Genomic DNA, 14,575 nt, shown 5'->3' with positions numbered 1-14,575 from the left:
TGCTCTTTGGTTAGTGGTTCAGTCTCTGAGAGCCCTGAGGGTCCAGGTTAGTTTACTCTGTTGGTCTTCCTGTGGAGTTCCTATCCCCTTCAGAGACTGCACCCCTTCCTCCTATTCTTCCATTAAGAATCCCCAAGCTCCATCCACGGTTTGGCTGTGGGAGTCTGCATCCATCTGAGTCAGCTGCTGGGGGCAGTCTCTCAGGGCAGCCATAGTAGACTCCTGTCTACAAGCACAACAGAGTATCATTAATAGTGTTAGGGATTGGTGATTGAGCTTGGGATGGGTCTCAAGTTGGGTGGGTTATTGGTTGGCCATTCCCTCAGTCTCTGTTCCATCCCCATCCCTGCATTTCTTGTAGACAGGATAAATTTTGGGTCAAAGTTTTTGTGGTTGGGTTGGTTCCTCCACTCGGGTTCCTGCATGGCTACAGGAGGAAGGCCACATCTCTAAATACAGTTGCATTGAGGATTAACGTTCAACATGAATTTTGAAAGAAATACTTAATTACTTTTCTCCTTGTTGTGAATAAATACCTAATAGAAAGAATCTGTAGAAAGGTTTTATTTTTTGGTTTTCTTCTTGGTTTTATACAAGGTGTAGTACTAGCATGTCAGGGAAGGCCTGCTCCATGGTAACAGGGGCATAGGGCCTGACTTCTTTAAAACTAGGGAAATAGGAAAGCAGAGAGCTGAACCATACACAGGGCAAAACTCTTAAGTCTCAAAAGCCCATAAGCCTTTGCCATCTAGACCTGATGCCTCAAAAGTTTCATGAATTCCCCAAACAGGCTTCAGACACATGAGGCTATTGGATGGCATTTACTGTCCAATCTACAACAAATATCTTCCTTTAAATCAAACCAGAGAGCCAAAGAAATTAAAGGCATGCTACATAGTGGTATGTAGAGATTGAAATAAGAAGGATGGTGGGGGGTTGGACAGTAGGAAAGTAATGTAGAATTGGAGAAAGTTCAATTTTTGGAAGGGAAACTCATTTGTTTTATTGGAGTTAGGGTTGATATATGCGTTAACCTAGGGTCAGTATATCATTTCCTAACAATAATTGTTCTTAAAATTACTTAACATTTGGAGCTAAGGAAATAGCTCACTGATTTAAGCTCTTACCAAGCAAGTGTGAAGACTAGAGTTCAAATCCTAGAAACCCATCATACACACTTGGTAGATATGGCAGTCAGCTCAGAATTCCAGCCCTGGGGGGTGAGGCTATCAAGACAGGCGACATTGGAAAGCTCTAGGCTTAAATTTGAGACCCTACTTCAATAAATGTTGTGGAAGAGTAATTGAAGATGACTCCCAGCACCAGCATCAGGCTACCATGTGAATGTGTACTCATGTGCACTCTCATGACTCCACATACATGAGAAAGAAGGGAAATTAACATTTCCCCCAGTTGAAAATTATAAGATACACATGCATAAATTTTACCATCTTAAGCATTTAAGTCTAGTATATATATGCAATATTGTACAGCCAGTACCATGTTCATCCATAAAACTGAAATGAAGAAATATTAACCAGTAGCTCCTTCAGTGCTCCATCCCCTGGCTCTAGCAACTACTTTCGTTACTCACTCTATGATTTCTGCTACTGAAAGAACCTCATATAATTGAAATCACAATGTTTATAGTTCTGTGAGTGGCTTATTTTACTTAACGTATTGTCTTCAAGGTTGATCCACACTGTAGCAGGTATCAGAATTCCCTTCTAACAGTATTAAATTGTGTGTACCATATTTTATTAATTCATTTGCCCATGAACACTTGTATTGTTTCCTTTATATTGACTATTGATAGTAGTAGTGATTTATCTATGTTAGCTGCTTTTCTGCCTCAAAATTGCTGAAGTTATTATTCAAGTAAAATAATACTTTCAAGTGTTTTATGCTGGTTGTGTTTGAGAATTATCCCCTTTGACAAAATCTCTATTTCATATTCTCAGAAATTATCACACATTGTACTGTTTTTATTGTGGAGTCAGGTAATGTTGAATATAATTATCTTCAGGTGACGAGCCAAAAGAGACTACAGTCTAGACTATGAAAGAACACAGGTGATTCAAAGGTTAGCTGAAAGATGAGAGTTCATTTGTTTTCTAATTCACTTATTTTTTAAACCTTCGCTGCTATCTTTATAAATGAAAGTACAAAAGAGCATAAATCTTTATCTCTTTATGCTCTTTTGATTACAATAAATTATCAGCTTATCCAAATTGCCTGCTATAAATACAAAACACTTAACTGGAACCATCCCTCATATAAAAGCATATGGTTTCTGTTTGTGGAGCTGCAGTAACTAGAGCAGCCACTAACCACCTGCTTAACAAAAGTACTCAGCTCTACACAGGAAAGCAAGTCACACTTCATATTTTTCATAGACTGGCAGAGAAATCTTGTTAAGAACTCTTAATGTCTCAGTCATGCAAATGTGTAGCATTTTTCTGGTAGGACTATTCATTGAGGATTTAATAAATGATTTTATGAAGGAAGTTTATTAAGTTGCTATCTTTTCTCATTAAGTTGAAGTTTTCTTTTGAAAATGTACAATAAGGTTAGATACAACATGAGGCTGGATATTTGGAATGTCATCTATTTTTTGGTGAACAAATACTAAGTTGTTATATTCGTTCTTGGTTCATATTTATTTTAACTGCTTTTAAAGAAGTTATTGATTTATATAGCAGATAATAAAAGTAAAATTTAGGCATTTATTCAAAAATAATGAGTATGAGAACAAAAGTATTCCCTTCTTCCCCTCCCCCCTCTTGCAAAAATATTCTTACTACTGTTTTTTCATGTGAGCATAGAGTCGGTATCTTGGTAGGAATCCAAAACCAGAACAGCTGCAGATTTATTTTTTGTGAGGAACTGTACAAATGAGGGTGGGGATTTAAAGTAAATGAAGTTTTTCTGAGAACAACGTTTTTCATTCTCTGTCTCAGATCAAGTTAATTATACAGCCGAGTTGAACATTTCAGTGGTGTGTGTGTGTGTGTGTGTGTGTGTGTGTGTGCGTGTGTGTGTGTTACTTTCTCAGAGATGCGTCCTCTGACTGTCCATCTAAAGAGTACCACCCTAAACTATTACATCATCCTTTTCTTGCTGCTTTATTTTTTCCCTCTTCTACTGTCAGAGAAGCTACAAGCTATTTATTTATTTTAGCTTCTATGAGATTAGGTACTTTTTTTCTTCCTAGTATCTGTAATATTTAAAACTTAAAAATAAAAATGGATTTTTATCAAATTTCTGTGTTGAAGTATCCTTTGGAATTGATGCATAATATTTGTGTTCATTTCCAAGGAAATACAGGATTTTAAAGATAATATATTTATACTCACATGTTTCTTACATGTGACGTTCTTAGAAAAATGTCTAATACATGGCAAATGGTTAATAAATTCTACTATATACAGAATCACAGAAAATTATGTGCTTGCTTTTTTAAACCCCAGTGGCATTTTGTTTGATCCTTAGTCCATATGCTATTTCTTTCATTTTCAAATTCAGGGCATCAGAATCAAAGACTTTAATTAATGTCAAGCATGTCAAGCATATTTTTTGTTAGAGCCTGACGTCAGTGCCAGAAATGACAAAAGAATCTTTAATTTGTGTATTTAGTTATAGTTTTTCCTGTTTATTTAAATGCTTGCCCTGATAGGGAAAAGCATGTTATAAGTTACAAAGTCTTATGAGCTCGTTCATGCAGTGGTTTCTTGCATTTGTTTAGTTTATGAATTTTACTGAAGCTCAGAGGACAAATTTGAAAGGTCAGATTTATCACTTTATTGTTGTTTTTTAACCAAGTCTCAGTCGTTCTGTTTTACCAATGAAGACTCAAGACCCAGATGCTAGGGTGAAAGCTGCTAACTCCTCTCTGAGCAAAGAGAAATCCCAGCTGACCTTCCTCCTCAGCAGACGTCCCAAGAGGAATTCCCTCTCTCACACCCACCCTCCTGACTCCCTCTTACTCTAAGTTTTTCTTTTCCTTTTTTATTATTTATTCACCTTACATCCCGACCACAGCTCTCCTTTCTTCCCAGTCCCACCCTCACATACCCATCTCCCCTTCTCAGAATGTTGTACCTGTATTTACTTTCTCAGAGATGCTTCCTCTGACTGCCCTGACATCAAGTCGCAGCAGGACTAAGTGCATCCTCTCCCACTGAGGCTAGACAAGGCCGCCCAGCTAGAGAAAGGGAATCCAAAGGCAGACAGCAGAGTCAGAGACAGCCCCTGCTCCAGTTGTTAGGGAACCCTCATGAAGACCAAGCTACACATCTACAAATATGTAGGGGGCCTAGGTCTAGCCCATGTATGCTCTTTGGTTGGTGGTTTAGTCTCTGTGAACCCATATTGACTCTGTAGGTCTTCTTATGGTGTTCTTGACCCCTCCAACTCCCTCAATCCTTACCCCTACTCTTCCACAAGTCTCCCAGGGAGCTCTTCCTAATGTTTGGCTGTAGATCTCTGCATCTGTTTCCATCAGGTTCTAGATGACGCTTCGCAGAAGACATGTTCGTACTCAATTCCTGTCAACTGGTTGCTTGCTCCGCCTCTTGACCTATAGTTGACTTTATTTAATCCTGTTTACAATTTTCAAGCAGAAAGCTCTTGAATTAAAAGTGTGCTAAGGCTGAGCCATACCACAACTAAAAACAGGTTTCTCCAGTAAATAACACAATCTCAGGGTTCACAGTGTGATCAAATATCCTGCAACACTTTATTCTTTTGTTTAAAGTTTCATGTATTTCATTAGGAAAAACATATACTCTGGAAACAGCTAGGCAGTGAGTCAAACATTTAGAGTTCATTGTCTCTCATGCTTCCTGTTAACTTGAAAAAAAAGTTGTCAGATGATATTTTATCATCAAATAAAGTTAGAGAAAAGCCCTTTCCGCTCTGAAGCAAGCTGTTGTGAGGCCAGTTATTTATTTCTCTGCAATAGCAGAGATTATAGGGTAAGATGAGCCTTATTCTGTGTAAAGCCATCTGGTGATGAATCAGCCAGCTGATTTGCAGAGCGTAAGGATGGACTATCCTTAACATGTGGCCTAGTTCAAGTAATTCCATGCATTAATTATACACTAGGTATATATAAGGAAGCAAGATTTTTGGCATGGTTTGTGCAATGCACTATTTCATAGTTCTGCAGCAATGCTATTGTCTATCTCAAAACTCCATCATAATTTGCATCACTCAGATCCCTCTTGACATCAGTTCTCAATTGAATTACATGTAACTACAAGCAGCATTTTGAAAATTTATGTTTTAAGTAACAATATAGTAATGGGTTTCCCTGTGACATTTTCATATATGCTTCTTTTTCTTTGATTGTCTTTACTTCCTTCCCCCATCCCCTGATTGCCCTTTCTTTCTCGAACCCTTAGATCTCGTTCCACATTTATAACATATACTCTAGTAACCTCTTTTCCTCTTCTCCAGAAGACTCCTCTGCGCTTCATAGCCCTCCTAGTCTCACGCCCCACCCCCAAAAATTAAAATCCAGAATCTACATGTGACAGAAAAGGTGGGGTTTTTCTTGCTGAGTCTGGGTTACTTTCTCTTTAATATACTAATTTCCAACTATATTCATTTTCTTGGAAATGATATGGTTTCATTTTGTATGGTTGAATAAAATTACATTGTATATATGTACCACATTTTCTTTGCATTCATCTTTTCGGATGCAAAAATGAACTGTTTAAAGTCCAATTTTAAAACTAGTTTAGGAAGGTGAAGGTGTGACTATGGCGCTCGGTAGGTTTACACCTTCCTGGCATCGAAATGTTGGAATGTTAAACTGTTGTCATCTAACTGCTGAAAAGCCAAGCCCTGTGTGACAAGAAGATAAGCTGTAAGAGATTGCTAAAGAGAAGCGTGACTAGGAAATAAGGGGCCAGATTTACTCAGTAACAGGTTAGGTGACCCTAGAGAGTTCCAGGTTACCTGCAAACCAAGAATTCTAGTGGAGTTGACCTTCATTCATTAAAAATATCCTCTATAGTATATTAGATTTGATCTCTTACAGAGAGAGGGGTGAAGTGGGCAATGGTAGGAGGAAAGGAGGAAGGTTGTCAAACATTACAGTGGGTAAAAGCTTGTTCTCGGCTAGAGCCTAGAGATGAAGACGCTGGCCTTCCACTAGCGTGGGTGAGATCATCTCATGTCCCCATTCCAGTCTGGAATAAGAACAGCTTCCTGTTTCCATATAACCTCCCAGCATTCTCTACAGGATTTAGTTCCCTGAGGCAAGATTCTTTTGTTTGTTTGCCCTAGCAACCCTGGATTTGGCAGGTGGCTCAATAGGTTTGTGTGTGTGTGTGTATATTTAACTGCATCATTTATTTTAGTACATGTATACTTGGTGTAGCACTTAAATGAGTTGAACTTGTCTGTATCCTCATTATTAACTCTTTTTCTAATGTTTTGGAATCCATTGTATACTATCTATAGTCTCATAAGCAATAACAGAGCTTCTTGCTTCTACTTAACTGTAAATAAGTTGATCATTGATCACCAGCCTCTCCTCCTTCCCCCTCTCCCAGGCATTCCCAGATACTGCCATTATACTCTGAATTTCTAAGACAGCAACATTTTTGAACTGTACATACCAGTGAGGTTTTATGTTATTTCCTTTTTCTGTGCCTAGCTTATTTAATTTATCCTGAGGGTCTCCATTTCCATCAGTGCTGTGTCGAATGCAGAATTTTGTGCTTCATTATGGTTGAACCATATTGTCTTCATGAGTATATGGACACTTAGCTTGGTTTCTTGGCTGTTGAGGTTAGTGCTGCAATACATTTGGGAATGCAAATGTTTCCCTCATTATATCTACCTCCTTTGTATATATACCTGTGAATAGGGCTACAGCATCATATGGGGGCTCTATTTTTCTTTTTTTAATTTTTTAGGAACTTCCAGAATGCTTTTTATAATAGCTGTGCTAATTTACATTCTTATTTGAGTTCCTACAGCACTTGTTATCTTTTAGGGTGTTTGGACAGTACCCATTTACTGGATTAAGGTCATAGTTCATTGTGGTTTTGTCTTCTATTTCCCTGATGTTTACTGCTGATCACTTATATGTCTTCTGTTAAGAAATACCTGTTTGAGTCTGTTGCTCATTTTGAAATTGCTTGGGAGCCCACATAGATGATCTACCTGTAATCCTAGCACTGAGAAGGTGCAGGTGTGAGGTCCCTGGTGTGGTCTGGGTAGCTGGAGTAGCTGGATCAAGAGGATACCCATTGTCAAACTCTGGTCTTTCCATGTTCTCTTGCCACATACCTGCAAACACAAATATACCACAAATACACACATGAAAAAAAAAGTACCTTGGAGAATGATGGGAAAGCTGTCTTAGAGATACCTGGGGAAAAACAGAGAATGTAGCTTTGTATTACATTGCATTTCCCAGAAGAAATGATTGCCTTAGCCCAAAAAGGAATGTTACTCTGCATATTGAATATTATGTTTTTATTTCATTTTAGGAAATGTGTATTTTCTAATATTAAGCTTCATGAAAAGCCAAGCAAGATTTGTACAAAACTATTTTAACTATATTATTTTATGTAATTATAATTATATAAGTACATTTATATATAAAAATTATAAATTATATAATCACAATATTATGTGTTATGTTCTATAAATATTTAAAGACTGTCTTATAGAAAATAAAAATTAAAGGATGCTTTATAGCATATGAATGCTATTTGTTTAAACTGATTTTTCTACATTAAGAAGTTATTTTTGTCCATGTATGGTTGTGTTTAGATTGCTCTGTTTAAGATGAATTGATTTCCTTTGATTATATCATATAGTAGTTTTCATTTTTGCTCCCTTGAAAAAATATGCAACTATTGACCTACTTACTATGCAGTATTTTAAAATTGTTCTTCTATGTAAATGGAGTGTGTAAATTATGTAATATATAAAAGTTTTTCTTTAGTTCTGGTTCTCTACTGAATTGACCATAGAGACTATCCTAAAATAGAGAAAGAAGTGCTGCAACACCAATTTGCCAAAAAGTATATATAAGACTAAGATCACCTGTATAGTTGGGTGACTGGGAAACATAAGAAACCACATAAGCTAGACAAACTGACTAAGTAAGATAAGCTGAGAAAGTAAAAAGATGTGATTATTTTAGCGTCACACAAAATTATTTGTTTATTTTGGTAAAAGTGTGTGTCAGGTATATGTAGGTTTTTTTGTCAGCTTGACATAAATTAATGTCACTTAGGAAGAGAGAACCTCATTTGAGAAAATGCTTTCATCAAACTGGCCTGTAGACAAGCCTGTGAGGCATTTTCTTGATTGGTAACAGATATGGGAGGGCCTATCCCACTGTGCCACTCAGGGAGAGTGGTCCTGGATTGTGTAAGAAAGCAGACTGCACAAGCCAGGATGGAATGCCCTCAGTGGCCTTTGCTTCACTTCCTGCCTTGGCTTTCTCCTATGATACCCTGCAGCCTGTAAGCTGCGTAAACCCTTCCCTACCCAAAATTGCTTTTCATTATGGTATTTTATCACAGTAACAAAACCCAAACTAAGACAGTCACATTTAACATAAAACATACAAGCTTCTTACCAGAACATTGGACAGTGTTGCCATTAGTATACATATGCATTTCATTGTAGAGTGCTTCTTTCTATTACAGTGAAGTTGACTTCCTAGTCAAGAGCAGCACAGTGGCCGTCTTAGGGAAAGCTGAAAGTATTCTTTGGATTCCCAAGACAAAATTTGACTAGATGGGATCATGATTCTAAGTATAGGAGAGGAGACTAGGGAATATGACACTTTTACGGTGCCTGTGGCCATGCAGACTAAAGTAGTGAAATAGGATTCAGACTCCCCCTTAATCTTATTGACTCAAAAGTCTAAAATTGTTACTGACAATGCCACATCCCATAGGACAGTAACTGTTAACAGCTCAGTCTACAGGTCCTTGGGTGTCCTAGAAGGAATCCTTTCAAGGGCAGGGTTCATGGGGCCAGATGTTTAATGATATCAAAGGACTTTCTGCCTCTTGTTGCGTTTCTATTAGCACACATGATACCAAAAACAACTGTGGCAAACTTAAGCTCAGTAGCAGTGGACCAGATTGTATGTTGTACATCTGCATTAAACACTTTTGAAAATCCACTAACTTTCCTTAAGACTACCTCACAAAATGATAACAGTGGGTGACTATGTTAAGTGCAGACTTTGAAGTCTCACTTTTGTAGTGTCCTGCTGGACCTGAGGAAAGTACTTACAGAGAGTTCACACTCTGTAACACTATTTCTGTGTCCAAGAAAATGAGTTGTGTCACTGTGTGACTTGTAAGATGAATTAGGCCCATTCTTTCATAAAGCATCAGTTGTACTTCAGTGATTGGCAAATTGCTAACTAGAACATTTGTCAAAATGAACCTCAAGATAAAGTGACAAGATTTTTTCTTCAATGAAATTTTAGGTGTCAAGGATATAATTTGAGGTAATGAATTTTGTCTGTGATCTTAGTAGTGCCCTAATATTTAAAGACTTTTCTTTTGACATGGGTAGTGATATTTAATAAATGTATTTTAAAGTAGTATAAGTGAAATGTCCAAGTATTTGGAAGATCTACATAATTCTGAAAACTTTTTCAAAAGACCCATTTATAATGTTAGAAAAGCCCATCCACGTGTAAGATGAATTTGTGCATAACTGTGTATGAAAGACTCATTGGTACAGATTTTCCAAATTCCATATAATCAAGAAACTGGCTTTGATAGTCATTTGTTAGTATCTTTAAAAACTCCCTACAAATATTGTAAAAGACTTAAAAGCCCTTTTTCCATCACTTCAAAATCAGGTTTTCTTTACATATTTCTAGTTCAAAATTATGGTGGGAGAGTAATGCAAGAAGATAGGAAGTTTTTCTATTAATTCAGATGTTTTAAAAATAACACATATTTTAAGTAGTGCTATTTTTCCCCATTGGAATTTTGTTTTACAAATATTAGTAATCTCTAGTGAAATTTCTTTATTTTTCTTTTAAATACCAGTTTTTCACGTATATCATAACCCTTATAAACAAATACTGCTAGGGGTTCCCCACATTGTTAAGTACTAGAGACTACTAAAAACCAAAAATTTAAAAATTGCTACTCTAGGAAAAATGTATTGAGAAAGTAAAGTAACAACTCAGACGAGGAACCGCAGCACTAAAGAGGATTGGTCCAGTCTGAGGCTGCCCAGTCTATTTAGCAAGAGGATTGGTCCAGTCTGAGGCTGCCCAGTCTATTTAGCAAGAGGATTGGTCCAGTCTGAGGCTGTCCCAGTCTATTTAGCAAGAGGATTGGTCTAGTCTGAGGCTACCCCAGTCTATCTAGCAAGAGGATTGGTCCAGTCTGAGGCTATCCCAGTCTATTTAGCAAGAGGATTGGTCCAGTCTGAGGCTGCCCAGTCTATTTAGCAAGAGGATTGGTCCAGTCTGAGGCTATCCCAGTCTATTTAGCAAGAGGATTGGTCTAGTCTGAGACTACCCCAGTCTATTTAACAAGAGGATTGGTCCAGACTGAGGCTATCCCAGTCTATTTAGCAAGAGGATTGGTCCAGTCTGAGGCTATCTCAGTCTATTTAGCAAGTTGCAGGGAGAAGGAAGGGAGTGGAGGGGAGGAGGAGAAAAGGAGGAAGGAATTGAATTTTATATTATTCAAATGTTGTCATTATCTCTACACTTGATAGTCACCAAAGTGGTGTCTTTGGATTCCACGCTTACCCTAGTTAGATATCAAATAAACTTTATAAATTTCAGTCTTTCTCATACTGTTTTTCAGCAAGACATGTATTTATACAGTACAGCTTTTTATGTTACTACACTACTGTGCTTATTTACCTTGAAGTTACAGATTGAGTCTAGAAGCCTTTTAGAATTGTAATAAAAATTACTAATAATTGACCACCTTTTTATTTACCTTCAATCTTTCCTTTTTAACTGGACTCTGAGTGGAGTTTTCTGGGTCATGACAATGATGAGAATGTGAAAATTCTTATTGGGTGAATTATTGGATGAAAATGTTGAGGGCAGTTCTGTTTGAGGCCTACTCACAGAGCTGGTGATTCGATACTGAAGAGTTTCCTCATGTGTTCTTGTTCACATTTGCAGGATAATGTAGCTTTGCTAAGGATTCAGAAGCTAAGCAGAAATGAGCTTAACATCCTGGTTTTTGGTGAGCAGTGGAGGCACTCGCCACAGGCTGCCACGAGAAATGATTTTTGTTGGAAGAGACGACTGTGAGCTCATGCTTCAGGTAATGTATCAGCCTTCTCTATGTGCAAGTACTGGGCTTAGCTGGGAGTCAAGAGCTGTTTCTCCTCACAGAACCAGGTCAGGAAGGCGGAGGTCAGACAGACTTACAATTCAGACTTACATTTTCTTGCTCACCTAACTCTCATGTCAGTTTGATTAATTTTCACCCTAGTATCATCTACAGTAAATTCTGTATTTTGAGGATCACTTTTTGAAAAATGAAGAATTAGAATAAAGAAGTGTGAGAGACAGAGAGAGAGAGAAAGAGACAGAGACAGAGACATGTACATATATATACACTTACCTGTATTTGTAAAAAAAACAAAACAACAAAAAAAAACAATAGTAGTTCCTAAAAATTCCAGTTTTAAAATTCACATTTTAAGTGATAATTTTGTTCATAACATATCACATTATATCCCTTTTTATCATCTAAGTCTTTGGGTTCCTAGTGCAATTTGTGTTATAATATTCAGTAGTAAAGAAAGAAATCCTACACGGTAGTAGCTTTTAACAATATGATAGGTAAAACATTAGAAAATAATACACTGGATATCTGTGTATGAATTTCACAAAATTTAAACAGCATGTACTTTGATACACTCTAAAAAATAAATGAATTTAAGTTCTCTCAGAATTACCATATGGATATACTACAAAGAGTATTTTAAATATTTAGCTACCTTCCTCATTCAGAAATGATGTTAAATTTATGCTGTATCATAACAGTTTAAATTTCATTTAATCTGCTTTTTTTTGATTTATCCCCCTATTTATCAGCTGTCTATTAATATTATATGCATAGGTAAAATTTTTTTGTTACTTTAGTATTTTCTTGTCATTTAATTTTAAGGTAATTTAAAATTTAGCTTCTTTTTTTCTTTTAGTCCCGGAGTGTGGATAAGCAACATGCAGTAATCAATTATGACGCATCTATGGATGAACATTTGGTAAAAGACTTAGGCAGCCTAAATGGGGTAAGTCAGCCCCCATTTTTTACTGTGAATATTTGATTAATGTTAGTAGAGTTTCAGTATTTGTATGTTTTCCTTTTTCTTTAGTTTGTGTTTCCCTCCTAATACTTGAAAGGTGCATAGTACATTGAAGTCATATGTAGAAGCAGCTAAGGAACAAGTAGAAGAAATAAAGGCATTTAATGATATGGCATGTGATAAAGATTTCCTTAAGATAAGACTGAAGCTTAGCCTCAGCATGTGCCTGCAGTTAATGTGTGGGAGAACAGGAAAAGGCTCTGGCAGTTAAGAATGTGGAAACTACCTTTGGGCACAAGAGATAATGTTCTCCATTTTATAAAGTAAGAATGAAAGGCAGATTGGGTGACAAATACTGGAAGGCCTCCTATAGTCTAGGGCTGGGGAAAAAACAAGAGATCTAACCATCTACTTTAACACAAACACTACTTTATCTGAACACTAGGTTCAGCCTTGCTGCTTTCTTTTTGTCTTTGTAGGTACTTTTTGTAACTGTGGTAGATTTTTTTTTCTTATGTCTAGCTGATGTTTCTACATTTGACAGGATATGAGGAGATTGATGCACTGAATTACTTCACCTTGTTACTTTTCCTGTGGCTCCTGAGGCTCTTGTGGCACTGTAGTCCTGGGAGTGGAGCCTGCCTCTTCCAGAAGAGCTTCCAGTGCCCCTTCTCTCTAGTTCAGTATAGCTTTAATACTATTATAATTCCAGAATTTCAACATCAGAATAAAAAGTAATGTCAGAACTAGGGAAAACAGCTAAGTGCTATTTATGAGCCCAGTTTTAATTATAACAAGTGATTTGACCTTGGAAAAATTGCTTAATCTCTGTGTTCCTCAGTTTTTGAAAATAGAAATAAAATTATACCTTACAGTTTGTTGTCAAGATGAAAATAAGTAAATCATTTTAAACATTTAAGCCAATGTGTAGTAAACATTCAAAATGTATTCATTTATTGTTATTATGATTTAGTTATTTTAAAAAGGTAGCTAAGACAATTTTACTATTCAGGAACCTATGTACTTTTCAACATATCCATTTTACATACATTGTTTTTTAACTGTTTATTTTTAAATTATGTATATGTGTGTGTGGACATGGGAATGTGAGTGAGAGTACCCACGGAGACCTGAAGAAAGCTTTGTATCCTCTGGAGCTGAAGTTGCAGTTGGTTTAAGTTGCTGGGTGTGTGTTGCTGGATTCTAATGATCTTCTACAAGAGGAGCAAGCACTCTTACCCACTGAGCCATCTCTCTTGCCCTCATTATTTTATATTTAAGAAAAGTATCTAACCCTCTGTCTTAGCTTATTCAAGCCACTACACCCTCTAAACGGAACCTCAAAGTATTACTTGCATTCTTGCTCCTTTTACTCCATCACAATATATATTTCAAAGGGACCTGAATATATGTTTTTACCACCAGAAATGTTATTAAAATAAAGCAGAGAGAATTGAAACTAGTTTTCTTGCTGCACTTTGGTGGCCCACATTGCTGTGAGCTTGTTGAAGCTTCTCTTTGAGACTCTTGTTTAGCTTCAGTCCTCCTGCCTCCTCCCTCCACTGAGTGCTTGCCTCTGTACCCTACCATGTTTGTCACATCCCACTCTTGCTTTTGTTACTGTGCACACAGCCTACATGCTAGCCTAGGCCTATTGTTTCCCTTTTTTCTGACTAGAGTTCCATGAGAACATGAGTTCAATACCCAGAAGACATAAAGTTGGGTGTGATTACCTGCATATTTGTAGTCCAGTGCTAGGGAATGAAGATAGGTTATTCCCAGGACTTGCTGGCCAGAAAACCTAGCCAAACTGGCAAGCCCCACATCCCAATGAGACATTCTGCCTCAAAAAACAAGATAGATAGACTGTGAAGAACACTGTCTGAAGTTGACCTCTGGCCTCCACAAACAGAAGCACTGATTTTTGTGTGCAGTTGTGAGTGTGTGCATGTGCTCGCACACAGACACACACACACACACACACAATTATTTAGGTTCTTGGGAAATACTGCATGGTCCTTCTCGTGAATGAATCTGAAATCCTAGTTTCTTTTTGTCCTTAGAAATACTCTTTTCTCATTGATTATGGGTGAAAGAAAAGTGAACTAGAATTGCCCTCATTTCCTGGAGAGACAGAATGATAATTTTGTCTGTGCTATGATTATATGATTATTGTCATATTCTACAGTACTCCTGTGTATTCACTGTATGATTGAGTTTTGCTTTTTTGGTTTTTTTTCCTGCCTGTTTGCATCTATGCAAACATTTTTTTTTTTTTTTTTTT

The 14,575-nt window shown here is 37.0% G+C and overlaps 1 protein-coding gene and 1 long non-coding RNA gene across 14 annotated transcripts in view; one reads left to right on the top strand and one right to left on the bottom strand.

Moving 5' to 3' along the window:
* Positions 1–14,575, top strand: part of Cep170 (centrosomal protein 170) — an 80,770-nt gene that overhangs the window by 9,534 nt on the left and 56,661 nt on the right. For 12 of the 13 annotated variants that reach the window (XM_031390679.1, XM_031390669.1, XM_031390640.1 and 9 more), the window contains exons 2-3: positions 11,156–11,300; positions 12,187–12,276. In XM_031390679.1, coding sequence (XP_031246539.1) covers positions 11,196–11,300; positions 12,187–12,276 — 195 coding nt within the window. In that variant the 5' untranslated portion in view covers positions 11,156–11,195. Of the gene's footprint in view, positions 1–6,276; positions 6,325–11,155; positions 11,301–12,186; positions 12,277–14,575 lie in introns of those variants that run through there. The other variant, XM_031390646.1, reaches the window with a different exon arrangement.
* Positions 2,627–14,575, bottom strand: part of LOC116104048 — a 20,879-nt gene continuing 8,930 nt past the window's right edge. Inside the window, exons 2-5 of the long non-coding RNA XR_004123685.1 lie at positions 7,180–7,305; positions 6,104–6,808; positions 4,430–4,601; positions 2,627–4,204 (exon numbers count right to left, since the gene is read on the bottom strand). This is a non-coding gene — a long non-coding RNA (uncharacterized LOC116104048). The remainder of the gene's footprint in view (positions 4,205–4,429; positions 4,602–6,103; positions 6,809–7,179; positions 7,306–14,575) is intronic.

Source organism: Mastomys coucha, unplaced genomic scaffold, assembly GCF_008632895.1.
Source record: "Mastomys coucha isolate ucsf_1 unplaced genomic scaffold, UCSF_Mcou_1 pScaffold1, whole genome shotgun sequence".
Lineage (NCBI taxonomy): Eukaryota > Metazoa > Chordata > Mammalia > Rodentia > Muridae > Mastomys > Mastomys coucha.
The sequence above is the reverse complement of the archived record's forward strand: the minus strand, read 5'-3'. Positions and strand labels throughout refer to the sequence as shown.